We start from the raw sequence: 19853 nt of genomic DNA, 5'->3' as shown, positions 1-19853 counted from the left end.
GGGTGAATAAGCAAATGTGGTGAAGAAAGCTGATGGTGCCCGGCTATCGAAAGATATGGCTTCTGGGGTCTTAATAGCTTGAAGGTAAATAAGCGGCCATCTAGATCAGAAACAACAAAGCCCACATGGAAGAAGCACACCAGCCTGTGAGATCACGAGGTGTCGAAGGGATCAGGTATCAGGCATCATCAGAACAAAATAATTTTACCATAGTGAATGAGGGGGTGGGAGGAGCAGAGTGGATACCCAAAGCCCACTTGTAGGCCACTGGACATCCCCTAACAGAAGGGTCTCGGGGAGGAGACAAGCCAGTCGGGTGCAATGTAGCAATAATGAAACATACAACTTTCCTCTAGTTCCTAAATGCTCCCCTCCACCCCCCGCCGCTATCATGATCCCGATCCTACCTTACAAATAAGGCTAGACCAGAAGCTGTACCTGATACAGACAGGAACTGAAAACGCAGGGAATCCAGGGTGGATGATCCCTTCAGGACCAGTGGTGTGAATGTTGATACTGGGAGGAGAGAAAAAGGGTGGGTTGGATAGGGGGAACCGATTACAAGGATCTACATATGACTTCCTCCCTGGAGGACGGACAACAGAGAAGTGGGTGAAGAGAGACGTTGTACAGGGCAAGATATGACAAAATAATAATTTATAAATTATCAAGGGTTCATGAGGGAGTGGGGAGCAGGATGGAAAGGAAAAATGAAGACCTGATGCCAGGGGCTTAAGTGGAGAGCAAATGTTTTGAGAATGATGAGGGCAATGAATCTACAAACGTGCTTTACACAATTGATGTATGTATGGGTTGTGATAAGAGTTGTAAGAGCCCCTAATAAAATGATTTTTAAAAAAGAAAGAAGACGAACCATTACAAAAGGCCAAGAAAAACAACTCACTGTCATCAATTTAATTCTGACTCATCTACAAAATAAAAATAATTATTCAAAATAAGATAAGTATAAAAAGCAAAAGATCTCACCACAGAAAAGATATGATTACCTTTCCAATCAAATAGCATCATTAACAATTATTTGATCCTTTCTACATGCCAAAAAATAAATCACCATCAAGTCAATTCCTACTCCTAGTAACTCTAATTAGGGTTTCTGAGACTATACGTTTTTATGGGAGCAGACAGCCTCATCTTTCTCCCGAAAACAGCTGGCAATTTTTAACCACAATCTTGTAGTTAGCAATTCAACACTTACCTGATCATTGCACTAGAGACTAGAAATCATGATGCTCTTTGATTAGGAATCCTGTCTATGTGCTAGAGATAGATGCTTTGGTGGCAGGGTTGGGAAGCATTGGACTGCTAACAGCAAGGTCAGTGGTTCAAAACAATTAGTCACTCCAAAGGAGAAAAATGAAGCTCTTTGGACCCATAAAGATTCACAGCCCGAAAATCCCTATATAAGAGTCACTATAATTTAGAATCGATTTGATCTCAGTGATGTGGTTTTTTGTTTTATGTACTAGAGAATTTTAAAAAGAGGGTCAGCTCTCGTCCCAGGGCTTTCTCAGAAACTCTGAGAAGCAGTCCTACCCTGTCCTATGGGGTCGCTATGAGTCAGAAATGATTCAATATCAGTGAGTGGAGTGAGTGAGTGAGTGAGTGAGTGAGTGAGTGAGTGAGTGAGTGAGTGAGTGACTTCCAGCCAAAAAGAAATAGCAAGGAGAAGTTCTGACCTCCCACGTTAAACAGATAGAGATGCTGGCTAAAATTGATGAAACAATGGTTTTCTGATATTGGACATCCAGGTGACACAGATCTGTGATCTCCGAAAAGGGAAAACAAACAAGGTGAGTTTAATAAATACCCAGATTATCTACATGAAGATGGCCACCATATTACTGATACAGTTAGAGAAAACCCCAAAAGACTCTAGCAGCCTTGCTGAGTTAGTCAGAAACAGGAGTTCAAGAAAGTTAAGGAAATTTGAAGTTGTGAGACAGAGTTTAAAAAAAATCTGCATGGGAGTTCTCTTAAATCTTTGCTAAGTACCAGGCATAAATACAGTAGAATTCCACTTGGGGAAGAAGGGAGAGAAGACTAAAGAGAAAGAAAGAGACTGAAGGAAAGAAAAGAGACTGAAGGGAGGAGAGAGAAGGGCTCAGCCACAACTAGGAGACACTTGAATTCCAACCATCCAGATGAGCAGGCTCAGTGAACCCTGAGTTATTCTGAGATTACAGATTTTACTGATTTAGTAAAGCTTAACTACTACTGGAATGAGGGTGGGTCTAGGAATATATTTTTAACGGGGCTTAAAAGGATCAAACAGATTTGCAAACAATCTAAGTATTTGACAAAACAAAGTCCAACACTCCGGTGGGTGAGAAAGGGCAGCCAGTTAACAATGTAAGAAAATGCCCAGCACTCAATAAAAATTTACTAGATGTAATAAGAACCCCCCAAATTAACCTATGACTGGGGAGGGGGTAGTGGAACTACAGAAAGATACCCAAACATTCCAGAAATTATAGAATTAACAAATTAAGTATATTAAAACATATAATGACTATATATTTGGGTTTATTAAAAGACACAAAAATAGAACTTCTAAAGATGAAAATCATATTATCTGATACAAAAATTACACTGATAGATAATGAAAACAAAAACTAGAGTACTTCGTATGTGAATTACATGTCAATAAAACTGTTTAAAAAGTAAATAAATAAAGCACAGAGAGGAAAAAAAGTAAAGAATCAATCCTCAAGTCACCTGTAAGATAACAACAAGTTGTCCACCACAGATGTATATTAAGGCCCCAAACAAGGGAGGAGACAGAAAAATGGAGGAAATGTCTGAATATCTTTATATAAGAGACATTTATGAAAACTACAAGCCCACAAATGTAAAAAACTAAACAAATCACAATCATATACATATGCATACACATGCACAACACACATTTACACCAAAGTGTTTCAAAGTAAGTTATAGAAAAAATGATAAAGGCAGAATTTTTTAAGTTTCGAGAGAAAAGATACAAAAGAACGTTTGTAAACCTCTCCTCAAAAGTTATTCAAATCCCGGCGTGAAGTAGGGAACCAGTGGAGAGGTCTGGGAGGCTGGCCCCAGCACCATAAATTAAGTGGATTCCTGGCCCTCCCCCGAAAAGAATTTGTTCCAAAGGACGACATTGACTCTGCAGCTCCGGGAGATGAACATATCTGATCGGAGCACACGGGAGCAGATGAAGGGGCAGGAGGAGAGAGTGGAGCACAGCCTGGCCCACCAGGCCGTGAGGATGATGTTCCTGAGTAGAGCAGCCAGTCCACAGAGAGAACAACATGGCTGGCCCCACTATGAGAAATGATGCCAATCAGTGACTAAGGGCGATACAGGGGACTGCACCGGAGACACAGTGTGGGAATTGCACCTGACCTGATCCCACCACACCAAGGCAAATCACTGGGGGAGTGCAGCGGAACAGCAAGGGAATGGAGTGGCAAGGTCCCCAGGGAATGCTGAAAGTGGACTTTGGGGCCAGGGCGTGATGCCCCAACAGACTGGACTGGAAAACGTTCCTAAGGGCTAGCAAACAATCCCTGAACTAACTACAAGCTTTTCTCTTGTGAAAAAAAAAAAAAGTTATTCAAGTCAGAAGACAATGAAATGACATTTTAAGAGCTAATAAAACTCTGACTTAAATTCTTTATCATCAAAATGGATGACTGTAAAATTCCCCTTGATATGATTGAGTGATTGAGCTACTGAATGATTGATATATAAATTACTTGCCAATAAAACTGTTGAAAACATAAATATCTTTCAAAACTGAAAGTGAACACTGATCTACCACTTCACACCCACTGTCACTGCTGTGGAGCCCTGATGACATCGTGGTTATACACTCGGCTGCTATCCACAAGGTCAGCAGTTCAAAACCACCAGTCTGCTTTGTGGGAGAAAAAAGGGGAAGTCTCGGAACAGCTCTACTCTGTCCTAGAGCGTCACTATGAGTCAACATCAACTCTACAACTGTGAGTTTGAGTTCTGCTTCTCATTGTTGGGGTTAGGTACCGCCCACTCAATTCTGACTCACGGTTACCCAATGTGTATAACGCAGAACTGCTCCACATGGTATTCACTGTGTGACCTTTCCAGAGCAAGCTGTCATTGACGCATATATCTTGGTAGATCCCAAATGTCAATCTTTTGGACAGTAGTCATAGTCAAGTGCTTAATCATTTACACCAACCAGGGCTAACTATAATAATAATAAAATTAATAATAACAAAATTTTTAAAACAGACAATAACAAGTATTGACCTTGGTGTAGAAAATGTACTTTGGAAAACAGTCTGGCAGTTCCTCAAAAGGATTAAACAGAGTTGCCATAAGACTTAGCAAATCAACTCCTAGGTATATTCCCAAAAGAACTGAAAAACTATGTCTTCACAAAAGCTTGGACACTAATGTTCTTAGCAGTAATACTTATAATAAAACAAAAGTGAAAATAACCCAAATGTTCATTAACTGAGGGATAAATAACAAAATGTGGTATTTCTATGCAGTGGAAAATTATTCATCCATTAGGAGAAATGAAATTCTGAAACATGGTATGGCACAAATACTGAAAATATTATGTTAAGTGAAGTAAGCATTCCACATAAGTGTAAGTAATGTATGTGTTACTTGTATCAAAATCTAGAATAGGAAATGCACACAGATAAAATGTCACATAAACATTGTCCATTCTAACATAAATCAATCATTTGAAAGTTTGATGGAGAATAATTATTGCCTATAACTATAAAACTTCCCCACACAATTTTATCAATTACAAAGGAAAAAAAGAATAATTTTACAATGGGAAAAACCAGCTGTAAGGCACTATTTTAATCTGTTAATCAAAATGAACACCAGCAATAATAGGAAAAATCTAATTTGTGTGCTACTGACAAGATGCAATGAGGACAAAAGATCACTTCTGTGATATTCCAGCCAAGGACAAAACATGAAATCCCAGACACAAAAATCAATGGACATTTTACATAACAACTAGTCTATAATCTGTGAAAGTGAACAGATCATGAAACTCAAGGGAAGGCTAAGGACAGTTCCAGGCTACAGGAAACAAATGCTTCATGTAATTTTAACTACGCTATTTTGTTGCACAGCAAAACTATGACAACAGGCAAAACTTAAGTTGAGTCTGAGGATTAGTGATGTGAATTTGCTGGGGTTGACAGCCCTCTACGGACATCATGTTTGGTAAAGTGGAAGGGCGGCAAAAAGAGTGAGGGCCTCTACAAGTTGGACTGACACATGGTGGCATGGATGGGCGCGGGTGGGGAGGCACTGTGCCAGGCATTGTGAGGACGGCGCAGAACTGTGCAGCATTTCATTCTATTGTGAATTGGGTCATGATGGGTTGGATAAAACTCGATGGCACCTAACGACAACACAATTATGTGGGAGAATGTCTTTATTTCTAAGAAATCACACGAGTGTAGTTGAGGATAATGCAGCACCATGTTATCAACTTACCAAAATAGTGTTTCTACTAACTCTCAACTCAGAAATCGTTTTAAAAATCTTAAGACCTATAAACTAAATATAACTATTTCAAAATTTAAAATTATTTGACAACATGAAAAATTAAACTGTACAAATAGATTTTGAACCACGCATTGGAAGACAACAATTGCAGTCTGGTTAGTACATATAATGAGTAGTTCCATAGGAGAAAGAAGAGGCAGCATGCTTTCATAAAGATTTACACCTCAGGAACCCCATGGAACAGTTTTACTCTGTTCTAGAAGGTTCCTATGAGCCAGAATCAAGTAGACAGCAGAGGGTGTGGTATGGGTCTGAGTCAAAAAGAAAATAACAGATACTGAAAAGAAAAATGGGCAATCTAAATATCCATGATCCAATCTCATTAGTAACCAAAGGAAAAAAATCAAAATACGGGTAATGAATTATCACTGCACAATCATTAGAATGCCAAAAAGTCAGGCAATGCATATGTTACCAAGAGGTGATCAGGGCCTTCCATAAAATGCTGATGGTGATGCAAACTGATTTGAAGAACATGGTTTAGTAGAATCAAAAACATGCATACCCTTTCTGTGATCCAGCTTCTCTCCTCTAATACATATAACACCAGAACACAAAACTGGCACCACCAGAGAACGTGGCAGAAAATGCAGATGCTCAGAAACCACCCCACACTTACTACATTAAACAAATTCTCATATGATTCATAAGAACAGCGAGGTTTTCAAAACAAAATTTCTCAAGAAATCTTGAATATTTATCTAAAGAGACATGAGTAAGATATTTATTGTGCCATTGTCTGTATTAGCAAATAAATGGAAACAAGACAAAACAAAAGTACCTCATTGTATCAGTCATGATAGGTTTTCCTGTGGAAAAGAAACAATCCCAAAAAATGCTTGGCTGCTAACTGAAAGGTCTGTGATTTGAATCCACCAGCTGCTCCAAGGGAAAAAATATGGCAACCAGCTTCCATAAAGATTACAGCCTTGGAAACCCTATAGGATAGTTCTGCTTTGTCCTTGGTGTACCCTGGAGGGTTATGCATTGGGCTACTAACCACAAGTTGGGAGTTCAAAACCACTAGCTGCTGTTTGGGTGGAAAGATGAAGCTTTCTATTCCTAAAAAGATTTGTAGTCGATTCTACCCTGAATGGTCACTCTGACTGGACAGCAATGTATTTTCAATGTTGTATATTCACCATAAGCTGTAGGGATGCATGGCTCATTGCAGTTACTCACGTACTGAACACCACCTTGAAAATTATTGTAGGTGTAACCACGTCAAAATATGAAAAGCCTAGAGCAGGGGTTCTCAACCTGTGAGTTGCAACCCCTTAGGGGGTCGAATGAATCTTTCACAGGGGTCACCCGATTCATAACAGTAGCAAAATTACAGTGATGAAGTAGCAATGAAAATAATTTTATGGTTGGGGGGGGTCACCACACCATGAGGAAAGTTGAGCATGAGGAAAGTTGAGAACCACTGGTCTAGAGAGCTTTGTACTGAAAATTAAATGCTAAGCCCAAAATAGACCCAATAACATTTGCTAACAAAAAAATATCACACGGCTCCATCTAAAACAATGGGAGCCAGAAATATGATCCTACAGTGTGAATGGAAGGTTGAGGAGAGAGAAATATTGGTGAATAGCACAAATGACAACATGAAACCAAAGAAATGTGAGAATAATACAAATGTGAAGTATACAGCTATTAAACCATTAGAGATCATGAGGAGCCCCGGTGGTGTGTGGGTTACACACTAGGCTGCTAACCACAAGGTCAGCCATTCAAACCTACCAGCTGCTCCCAGACGGATGATATTTAAGGTCTCAGAAACCTATGAGTTGGTAACGATTTAAAGACAGTGAGTTGAATTGAGTCATCAGAAAAAGCTCCACATTCATATGAAAGTTCTATTGCCCTTGCTAGTTGTTGAGCCAATTTTGACTCACAGTAACCCTGTATACAACAAAACAAAACACTGTGTAGTCCTGTGCCATTCTCGCAGTTGTTCCCAGATTGAAGCCCATTGTTGCAGCCAGTGTCCATCCATTTTGTTGATGGTCTTCCTCTTCCTCGCTGACCCTCTGATTTGCCCACCAGTATAGGCTTCTCTATGAACTCTTCCCTACTAACAGGTCCAAAGTCTCAACAACCTCACTTCTAAGGAGCATTCCCAGGCGCATTCTGGCTGATGTCATTTCATCTCCTCTTCTGAATCTGGTTTGGGTTTCTGGGAACGCGGTCTAGTGGTGCAGTGAATTCAGCATCAAGCTGCTAACTGGAAGGCTGGTGGGGCTCAATCCCACCACTCACTGTATGGAATAAAGAGTAAGCAGTCTGCTGCAGTGAAGACGTACCGTGCGGAAAACCTATGTGGAAGTTCTACTCAGTCACACAATGTCGGTATGAGTTGAATGTGACTTGGTAGCAGTGGGTTTAGTTTAATTTTTGTATGAATTTCCTGTCGAGGTACTGTTTCACCTGTTTTTATATGATATTCGTACAGAGTTTACTGGTGTGTGATAATGATAATGTTTGATAATTTCCCAAATTCTGTTGAATTCTTTGGAATAGGCATAAATATGGATCTCTTTCTGTCAGCTGAGTAGATACTGATCTTCCAAACTTTTTGCACTTCCAGCATTATATCCTTTGAGATATCTCAATTTGTATTTGGTCGATTCTTGGAACCCTTCTCTTCCCACTGCCTTCGGTGTGGATGGAATGTCTGCCTTCAGCACCATTGGTTCTTGATCAGGTGCTCTTTACTGAAGTGAATGAACATCAACCAATTCTTTTCAACACAATGACTGTTTATTTCTTCCATCTTCTTTGATACTTACTGCCCCATTTCATATTTTGCCATAGAATCTTTCAGTGTTACAACTTGAGACCTGAATTTTCTTTCAGTTCTTTCTGCTTCAGAAATACATGATTATAATATTCTATTTTGCCTTCTAACAGCTCTTTGAAATATTCTGATCAATTCTATTACTTCTTCATTTCCTCCATTTGCTTTAGCTACTCTGTTCAAGAGCAAGTTTCAGAGTCCCTTCTGATAGTCATTTTTGTTTTCTTTTTTTTTCTTTCTTCTCTCTTTAATGATCTTTTGTTTTGCTTCCGGGATAATGTTCTTGATGTTATCCCACAACTCATCTGGCTTCAGTCACTCAGTGTTCCAAACAATCCATTCTTGAGATGATCCCTACATTCAGGAGGGATATACTCAAAGTCATACTTTAGCACACATGGACTTGTTTTAATTTTCTTCAACTTCAACTTGTATATGAGCAATTGACTGTGTTCTGCAGTCTGTAACTGATCTTATTCTGACTGATGATACTGAGCTTATCCATCATCTCTTTGCACAGACGGAGTCAAATTGATTCCTTTGTATTCCATCCAGTGAGGTCCATGTGTATCATCACCATTTATATTTTTCAGGAAAAAAAGCTATTCACAATAAATAAGTTTGGGGTATATAGAGTTCTCTCCTTCATTATTTCTACCACCAAGGCAGTGTATTCTAAATACCTATCCTTTACTTCCAGCTTTTACTTTCCAGTCACCACTAAATATCAATCTTGATTGCATGTTTGACCAATTTCAAACTGCATTCATTAGTCAGTAAAATCTTCAATTTCTCCATCTTTGGCTTTCGTGGTTAGTGTATACATTTGAACTATAGTCATATTAACTGGTCTTCCTTCAATGAAAAATTTAAGAGGAATAGATCTATCCTAAAATACAATGCTCTCGGAGGGAGGGGGAAAAAAAAAGAGGGCCTGATGCAGGGGGCTTAAGTGGAGAGCAAATGCTTTGAGAATGATTGGGGCAGGGAATGTATGGATGTGCTTTATACAATTGATGTATGTATATGTATGGATTGTGATAAGAGTTGTATGAGTCCCTAATAAAATGTAAAAAAAGAAAAGAGGAGAAAAAAATGATTAGGGCAAAGACTGTACAGATGTGCTTTATACAATTGATGTATGTATATGTATGAACTGTGATAAGAATTGTATGAGCCCCAATAAATTGTTGTAAAAAATACAATGCTCTCAGTAATAAAACAATATTCATATATCAACAAAGAAGACTAATCAGTTACATCTCACTGCCATTGAGTCAATGCCAACTCAAATCAACCCTATAGGACAGGGTAGAAATGCCCCCTGTGAGTTTCCAAGACTATAACTCTTTATGGGAAAAGAAAGCCTCCTCTTTCTACTCCAGAGTAGCTGGGGGTTTCAAACTGCACATCTTGCAGTTAGCAGCCCAATGCATAACCACTAGGTCACCACTCGCTAAGTTCCATTAGGGTAAATATTTCTATATTGTTGATTCACTGCATCCCTAACACCAAAAATACGAAGTAGCCCATAATAGACACTCAGTTAATTGGTTAAATGAATGAATGAATATTAAAAAAGGACTGAAAGCCATCCTACATAAGTGCTTTTAAAACTACTAAGTAACGCAATATGTGATATATACCAAATTTAACACTCTGCCATCAAGTCAATTCCAACTCAAAGTGACCCCATACAGGATTTCTGAGGCTGTAAATCTTTATGGGAATAAAGAGCCTCATCTTTCTCCTATGGTTATTAGCACATGGACTAAAAGGACACTCGCAAAAATTATACTGGAAAAGAACAATAAATTGCATCTGCAATTTTCTAATGTATATTTTACCTCATATACATGATGGCATATAAAGGCTTCTAAAGCACAGCAGCCTCTCTCTCATATACATGAACCAGAACTGGAAAATTGCTAACATATGTTAATCCAGAGAGAATAATTTTATAAAGAGTTTATTAGGGAAATAACACTACTTTAATATCTCCTTGAACACAGCTGCTCAAACGGTTCTACCTATATTCTAAGTGAAGGGAAGGAAGGGAGTCTGGGAAATGATTCTAAGAAACTAAAGAATTTTGATGTTTCTCACTTTAGCTTTAAACCTCTAGAGAATGTGGACTTTTCCCACAACATTGCTGTTCTTACTTCAATATTATAAAAATTCTCCAATTTTTTTCTTCCAAAATCTAGGTACAATCAACACTGTAAGGAAATATGCCTTGTTTATCCTATGGTTTCACTTATAGTCATCATACTGTAGAGCACCCCAGGGGAAAGCGGGCACAGCGCTATTTACTACAGCCTACAAAGAAAAGCCAACAAATAACTGTACAGTTTCTTGTAAAATAAAACTTAACAAAATCAGCACACAGAATAGGGATGTTCTGAATTTCATCTTGATCTTGCATCTGTGCCAGAAGCAATAGCTATATTTTTATTTTTACTCTATTACTAAACAAAAGCAAATTTTTCAACCCAATTATTACTAGAATGATTATAAGCCTTCCCCCCTAAAACATTAAATTTTCTAAAAAAATCAAACTATGAGCAATGTATTTTTAAATGTAATGCATTACAGAATACACTACCATACTACTAGTACTCTTAAAAATTAGACTAAGTAATACAAAAAGCCAAAGAAGATGAACATAGCAACAGCTATGTTCTTATTTAGTTAAAAAAGAACATATTAAATATGGACACTTTAATTCTCAAAATAACAGAAACTTTAGATATTAAAAACATCTTACCTTTTTGTTTTCATCTGGTCTCTCAGCTTGCTGTACATCTCCAAAACTGGACAGAGAAGGGGGGGTAGGGGGAGAACACACAAGCATTACTGAAGGAAAGTGAAAGGCCAATTAAAGCAGCAGGAATTGCATCAAGAGTCCTATGTGATTTCCAGTTCCTCACCTGGAAGACACAGCATTAATTTATCCACAGTGGCAGAAATATTTCTCTGCTGTAGCCGACACTGCTTCAGCTCTTCCATTGCTATTACCAGCTTGGCAAGAGGGAAAGAAAACTGAATTATGCCAAAAGCTGTAAATAAAAAGCTTTCCGTCACATTTTTCCACTCTGTGTTCAATTCATCAGAAAATCCCAGACAGTTCCATAGTAAGACCTGCCAAGTGGACTAAGGGACTGCCTTTCCTAACCAGTAAAGCATTTTTGCAGTTTTCCACTTTCTCCCTAAGATACATACTACTAAGAAAGGCTTGGCAAGATGCAACCCTAAAATAAAAAAAAATGTCTATATGTATATTTTCTCTAAACTCTACTCAGGCTCTTCATGATTTATGATTTCAACAATCTTGTAACATTCTCTATCGCTTTCATCGGTGCTAGACTCCTAAAGGAAAATAGTCAGTCCTCCACAGTTTCAAGAGTCTTAAAAATGATCTCCAACTAATCTCTATTTCAACAAATAAAACCACACACTTAGAGGTTGTGGCTTTCTTAAGAGTTCCAGTTTAGTAAAAAGTAACTCCCTTTTTTTCCATTTGAAGTCATCGTACAATATAACTGGGAAAAACTGTATTCTCTGCATAATTTAGACTATGTGAGATCAGCTTAAAAAGCAATAAAGGTCACGATCTCTTGTAGTACTCATCCCATACCCACATCTCAGAATGCTATCTGCTTAGATACCATGAATGACAGAACAAAGAAGAATGGCCCTGATTAAGTTACTGATATAACAATTAAAGGCTAACTTTAAATATTATTAAAATGAATACTTTAATAAGTACTTGATGATAAAGAAAATACACAATACATAGAACAGTCATCAACTAGAATTCAGAAAACCTAGGTATTAGTCCCAGCTTTGCCAATAATTTACAATGTAAAACTTTAGCAAATCATCTGTTTAAGTTTCATAATCAATAAATAATAGCATTTTCCTGACTTTCTCACATATCTGTCATAAGAACCAAGTAAAAATATGGATATAATCACGTAACTGTGAAATTTTAAATAGAATCAATCAATCATTCAGATAGATAGATAAGAGCACAAACTCAAAAAATCAAACTCAGCGTCATTTAGTCAATTCCAACTCATGGCAGCCCTGTAGGACAGGGTAACACTGGTCCTGTGGGTTTCCAAGGCTACAACTTGTTAGAGGAGTAACCCTACAGCCCAACATATAACCAGAGCCCCTTCACTATTTAAGTAAACAGAAGGATGTAGAACAAGGAAAAGCCTCGTGGAGAAATTATTGGACACAGGGAGAGCAGGAAAAAAATGTCAGTAAAAATAATATCAGAGCATGATAATTACAGTTGAGAAAAATGCAGCAGAAGAGGGTAAAATAAAATGCATGGTTGAGAAGGAGCCAGTAATAAAGCGGTCAGGAGCACAGTAAGAAAGGCAACATTTGAGCAAAGACCTTGAGAAGGAAGGCAATCTGGACAAAGAGGAGGGAACAGCATTGGCTAGATTATAATTAATCAGGTGACTTAAAAATGCATAAAAGGAAGGCTACATCCCCTCAATAAATTTTCTAGTGTTTATGTTCATTTTATTCAGATGCACATTTGAAGCAGCAGCAAATGTTCACAGGCTTACAAAACACTAAATACTTTAAAAACCGAGAAAACCATCCAAATAGAATGACATGAAAAAGAAAAGACTTTTCAAAAGGTAAACTGGCCTTACTTCCTTTCCCTCATGTTGTAGTTTTCTATTAGTATCCATCACTTGGTTCTGTGGAGAGAAGACAATTTAAATTCATAAAAAACAAACATTTAGACAATCCAAAATGCTTTTCAATGAATTTCAATTTTTCATCACATTTATTGATGCAGTGATATTCTCTTGGGCTTAAATTATACAAACTTGTCTACTAGGAATTTGCATGACCTTTTGAACAATGAAAAGAAAATCTTACTACAAGATATATTTGGTTTGGAGCACTTCAAACTAAAATGGCTGAAAATCACACTTTAACTTTAGAAGAAAGGGGAGAGGGAAAAATACATACACAAATAACCAAAGAACCGTACCGTCTCTATAATATTAAGTACAAATTCTATCTAGATATTCCTCATTTCACCAATATTTTTAGAAAAGATGGATATGAATTAACTTTTAACTCAAGTAAAATTTTCATTATTTGATAATATAATTTTAGACATGTTTTACTTTTATTCTGTTAAGAGGAGTGATTCTTAATAGCTCCTAACATTTCCTCATTCCCATTTTGCCAACAATCTCTCCCTCAGATATGGTGTGTGTGTGTGTACCTTTAAGTAGTCTAGAGTTCATATAAAAGAATTGACATCTACTCTTTTTGGTATCAAATTTTGGAATCACCAGTGATGGCAGGAAAAAAAGAGTATATAACACAGTAATTTCTTCATCACCCCGGATATTACTAAGACATAAGCAATGTTGACTTCTAAAATTTCAATAAATGTTGTCTACACTTCTATCAACAACTACAACTCCTTATATTTCTATGACGTTCCTCCAAAACCAGCATTTCCTATGATTGTCTTTCAGAACTCCAACAAATTTTAATAGCAACTCTGCACACACCCTCACAGATGCAGATGCAGGCACACGTTTATGCTCAGGTACATGTATACACACACACACATACACATGCACACTTCTCCAGTCAGATATGTATGGGAAGCAACACAAAACAGTTGACTTTATTCAATACTTCTGAAGTCTTTAATACACGTCACATACTTTGTGAATGCCCAAGAAGCCGGTTATAGTACATATTGCTTTCCAAATTTAATTAACCATAATGTCCTTTTTATTGAAGAATACCCCAAGGGCCACATTTTTCAGAAAGCACAGTTTTGGAAGCACTACTCTAAATGACACCTAGACTATAATTTTTCAGAGCAGATTGCCATGTACACCCTACTCTCAAAGACAAAACGAAATCACACCTACTCCAAGAAATCTTTATAAAGTATTAAAAAGAAAGGCAAGAAACCTTTAAATCCCTTCTTATTTACTTTTAGCATCATATCTGAACGAGCTGGAAGTGTGGTTGGACAGTGAGGTCAGTATGAATTAATAAAGAGTGATGGAACTGCGGACAATAACATTAACAGAAACACTGTCCAAGACAAGAGTCAGAAAACTTTTTCCACAAAGGAACAGATATTAAATATTTTAGACTCTATAGGGCATAGGGTCTCAGACACAAATACCTTCCCCAAATCTGTTATCCAGAAAGGTAACTGCAGGCAATACACAAACAAATGAGTAAAGCTGTGCTCCAATAAAACTTTATTTTTAAAAAAAGAGAGAGCAAACTGGATTTGACCAGGAGATAGTTTTTCAATTTCTAGTCTAGAAAAAAAATGAGATCATAAAGCTTTAAAAGTCTACACACAATTCCATGCGGATGCCATGTTTTAAGAATGTCAAATAAGGCGGAGAAAAATCTTAAAAAGTATACTAAATGAAACAGAGCTAAAGGTAATTTTAGGCAAAAGAGAGGGAAACACTCAGAGACAATAAATATACAGACATTCATAATATACACTATGCCTAAATGACAGCTGTCCATCAAATACCTAAAGAGCTATTAGAAGAAAAACAATCCCGCAAACTGGAACTTACTATGCAAAGCAATAAAAAGACATTACTAGAAAATACACTTCAACTCAATATAAGTAAAATTTTCAAGAAATCTGAATAAAAATAGTTACCTTGAGTAGTAGTACTTTCTTCCTCAGTAGTTATTCAAGAATAAATTGCATGATTTTTTCCAAGCTAGATCTCTCATAAAATTCAGCCCTCCATAAATACGAAATTCAGTATCACCATCTTACTAGAACTGCCTATTCACCTTATCTAGATAAACCTTTTCAAGGTTTGCAAAATCAGAAGCTTTTTAAACTTATTATAAGAAATAAATTTATACTGCACTTCAGTGCACCAACATAACACACACACACACACACACACACACACTCATTTACACACATAAAAACTGAAACCATTTTTGAAGAAACAATCTTTACACTTACTACATGTAACACATGTTACTATTTTCTATTTGATTCTGTTCTATTTAATTCCAGGGTTTCATTAAAAACAGTGAGCATGGCCCACCTAATTGGCTTAATGTAAAGCACAGTTCTAAAACATATCCATTGAGCCAAGGATCACTTCTGATGAAGATAATTACTACACCCGCTCCTCAATTATCAACATGGGTAGGTTCCAAAGACTAAGTCATTATGCAAAAATCAGCATTATGTGAAAATGTAGGATGACCACTTCACATGACAAAATGACAACATCATTACATAACTGCCATATTGCACAGGTCTCTGAGAATCAAGTGCCAGGTGAGCACATAACCATCACAGCCAGCGTTATACTGCCCTGACTCTTTGAAGGACGTTATCAAAAGACGCATGTTGTTAATGTGCAAACCAGACAGATTTTTTTAACTATTGTGATAAATGTGAAATGTCATATAACGAGATGGTTGGTAAGTGAGAAATAGGTGTATTTTAATACTATTTTCACATAAAAATAAAAAGAAACTATACTATGTAGGGTATTACCTTTTTTGACTTAAAGAAGATAAATATGGAGTTTATTTTTATTTATACAGACACACACATACACACACAGGGGGACTTCAGAAAGTTCATGGAAAAATGTAACTAAGATAATGGAATTTTTCCATGAACTTTTTAAAGTACTCTTGTGCGTGTGCGTGTGTGTGTGTGTGTATTCTGTGGTTCAAAAGAAATAATGGTGTGCACCAGTCAGCGTGCAGTAGGGCACCAATGAAACATATAACATTCCTCTAATTCTTTCATGCTTCCTCCCCACCACTATCAATACCCCAATTCTACCTTACAAATCCGGCTAGACCAGAGCATGTACATGGGTACAAATGAGAGCTCTCGACACACAGAATCCAGAACAGATAAACCCCTCAGGACCAATAATGAGAGTAATGACACCAGGAGATGGAGAGGAAGGTGCAGGGAGAAAGGGAGAACTGATCACAATGATCTACATATAACCTCCATTCGGGGGGTGGGGGCGGAAAACAGCAAAGTGGGTGAAAAGAGAGAACAATTGGTGTAAGACATGAAAATAAAGATACTTTATAAATTATCAAGGATTTGTGAGGGAGGGAGGAGGGGGAGGGGGGGATGAGCTGATACCAAGGACTCAAGTAGAAAGAAAACGTTCTGAAAATGGTGATGGCAACATATGTACAAATATGCTTGACACAATGTACATGTGTATGGATTGAGATAAGAGCTGTAAGAGCTCCCAATAAAATGATTTTTTAAAAAGAAAGGAGTGCAGTTTATTTGTTTATTTTTAATTAAGATAAAATAGTGCTGAAAGTAGTATATTCTTAAATCTTTTCATGTTCTGAACTCCTTCCTACAACTCTAATTTCATCAATTATCTCAGTGGAAAGGATCCCACCTAGAGCACAACGTGCTGCTAGACAGTGATCTCTTGGCCCTCAAAGTAAACTGGATAGAACCAGAAGCAACAAGAAAACCTTGAAGTGGTAGTCTCTAGCACGAGCAGTCTTTTCGGCATTCCTTCCGGGCATCCTGAGCAATTTGAAAGGGAAGGGGGAAAGAGATGAGTACCACCTAGCAAATGATACTGCAATTGAGAAGGATTATTAGCAATATCCAATACTTCTTGTCAAGAAGCTACTTCGAAACATGATTCCTTCAGCAGCCAGAGACAGAATATCCTGTTGCTCATCATGGTACTCTGGTCCTTTGTAAGGGAAGTTGAAAAGAACGATATGCAAGGAGCACCCAAAAACCCTTTAAAACACACTGTGATGTGGAGACAGGAAGGTAGAATGGCGAAGGAGGGTGTAGCAACACATGCAGCTCCAGGCAGATGTCCAATATTTTTATTTTCATTCATTTTAGGTCCATGTAAGACTGATCAGCCCACAAAATCTCAGCATTACATCTGTCAATGAATAAAAGACATACTACTTATATTCTCTAACATGATCATTTCAAATGGTATATACATTCTTGCATGAACTGAGAAATGGTTCTCTTAAATAGTGCCTTACGAATAATTCAATTAAGCCATCATTTTAAGTCTTGACCAGAATTGCATGTCATCATTTCAAGCATAAAAATTGATATTAAAAAAGTTATGTTCATAGAAACAAGTTCAAGTTTCTCATTTTAAAATGTTAAAAAAACACATTTGTGGAAGATTTGTACAAATTAATATTACAGCCTAACTTTCTCTGTCTATGTGCTCCCATGGCGATCGTTTGGTAAAATGTGAGGATCAGTTCTACTCTGTCCAACAAAGTAGCTATGAGCTGGAACTGACTTGATGGCGGGGGTGGGAGATGGGATTAGAATCTATAAGAAAATACAGTTTTTTAAACAAGTCCCATATTCCCGGCAAATGTCCTCCGGTTTATGCCCACATGATGACCTTTGTGTGCCATAATGGGGACAAAAACTGTTCCCAGTTCATGCTCTCATATATGTACCTCATATATCCAACTTCATTTTTCCTTCCAATGCTGAGCCTTCCCATTTTACTCCACATCTCAGTACCTAGCACTAGTAAATACCAAGTGACTCAAACCTGAAAGGCAGGAGTCATTTTGTACTCTGTTACCACTTCGATTCCAGACAATTTTAACCTCCTAAGCAGTTCTGCTCACCACCTTCTAGCAATTACCTTAGGGTAGGCCTTCATCCTTTCCAACCTGGATTTTAAGTATTACTATTGCCCCATGTAGAATAAAGTTATCACTGTACATAGTTTTAGGAACATCAAAAGTATCCATTATGCAGGCAAGGATTATTGATAACTTTTCATATACAGTTATCTAATTTTAATGCCTATTTATCTATTAAGTATGTACAAATTTAGGACATAAAACAGGATATTATTATTCATTATTTTTATAATTTGTTCTATATATGAAACAAATATTTATAATATTTTCCATCTCAGATATTCTTCTATAATTATTGCAGTTCATATATCATATATTCATTCCAATAGTTGTACCATAATTAATTTTACTAATCCTCCACTAAATTATTTTTAGAGTCAATTTTAAGCTTAATCTGAAAACTACAAAAGGGCTTCAAAAAGTGTGGAAATTTTCCATTATCTTTTAATTCCATTTTTCTATGAAATTTTAAAGTCCCCTCATATTTGAGCTTTTAAGTATTGATACATAAATGTAAGTCAAAAAGTCTTGTTACAAAATCGTACGCAACTTTATTAAGCAAAAGATCAAAATGTGAAGCTATAGTTTCTGATTTATGGAGGCCTCTAGGTCTATCATTTCTGATGGGAGAGTATCTAGTTCTCTAAAGTTTAACTAATGAATTATGTGCTCTTTGATTTAGATTTAGACCACATCAAAACAACAGTTTTAGCATCCTCGAGAAACTCAAATTGTGTCCCTTTGCATAACTCTTTGAGTTTAGCAAACAAAAAGAAGTCTAATGGTGCCATATGGCAATGGCATCTGGTGGACCCTTACTGGGTAAACACTCCTACACCGGTGTTCAGTACACTCTGGTGGAGCTTCATGACCAAGATGGGGCAAGAGCCCCGATACCAGCTACGTGGCGGCACTGAAGCTGCAGCTAGGGAAGAGGGGCATGTCTGATCAGAGAACACGGGAGCAAATGAATGGGGAGGAAGAGAGAGTGGAGCACATCCTGAACCACCAGGCCTGGAGGACAATATCCCCGCTCTGAACAGCCAATGCACACAATGGACCATATGGCTGATCCCACTACATGACACGCCGTCCCTCGCTGGCCCAGGGCCCTAAGGGGGAAAACACTGGAGACTCAGTGTTGGGACTGGCCCAGACTGACCCCATAACACTGAGGCAAAACACTAAAGGCATGTGGCAGAGCAACTGGGGGAGCAGAGGAGGGAGCTCCCAAGGGAGTACAAAGGACAGACTCTGGGGCCAGAACGTGGCACCCCATCGGACCTGATTGGAGGACACGCCTAGAGTTCAAAAATCAGACCTTGATCTATTCACAGGTTGTCTTTCTTTCTTTTAAAAAATTTTTTTCTTCTTTTAATTAATTTATTCTTTTATGGGTAATTGGTTTCCTTCTTTGTTGTCATCGCGGTGTTCTCATTCATCACCGTCTTGCTATGCCTTGTTTTTTGGTGCATGTTATTATCTCTACAGATCTATCTAGATAAGATAGGCTGGACGAACAGTCTGAAGGAGAAAACAACGGGACCAATGGTTCCAGGGGGGACATGGGAGAGGGGGAGGGCAGGGGTAAAGAGGTGGTGTTGACCAACCCAGGATAGGGAAGCAACAAGTGATCCAAAACTAGAAGCAAGGAGGGTGTGAGAGGCCTGGTAGGAATTCAGCAAGGGCAATGTAACCGAGAGAAATTATTGAAACCCAAATGAAGGCTGAGCATGATAGTGGGAGAAGAGGAAAGTAA

At 37.7% G+C, this 19853-nt stretch overlaps 1 protein-coding gene across 1 annotated transcript in view; it reads right to left on the bottom strand.

Annotated features, from left to right (window-relative positions):
• EXOC6B (exocyst complex component 6B) overlaps positions 1-19853 on the bottom strand; it is a 567559-nt gene that overhangs the window by 465640 nt on the left and 82066 nt on the right. Inside the window, exons 3-5 of the mRNA XM_075556958.1 lie at positions 13063-13110; positions 11314-11404; positions 11151-11196 (exon numbers count right to left, since the gene is read on the bottom strand). Of these exons, the coding sequence (XP_075413073.1) occupies positions 11151-11196; positions 11314-11404; positions 13063-13110 (185 nt within the window). The remainder of the gene's footprint in view (positions 1-11150; positions 11197-11313; positions 11405-13062; positions 13111-19853) is intronic.

This window comes from Tenrec ecaudatus, chromosome 8 (assembly GCF_050624435.1).
Source record: "Tenrec ecaudatus isolate mTenEca1 chromosome 8, mTenEca1.hap1, whole genome shotgun sequence".
NCBI classification, from domain to species: domain Eukaryota; kingdom Metazoa; phylum Chordata; class Mammalia; order Afrosoricida; family Tenrecidae; genus Tenrec; species Tenrec ecaudatus.
This window is presented reverse-complemented; position numbering and strand designations above follow the sequence as displayed.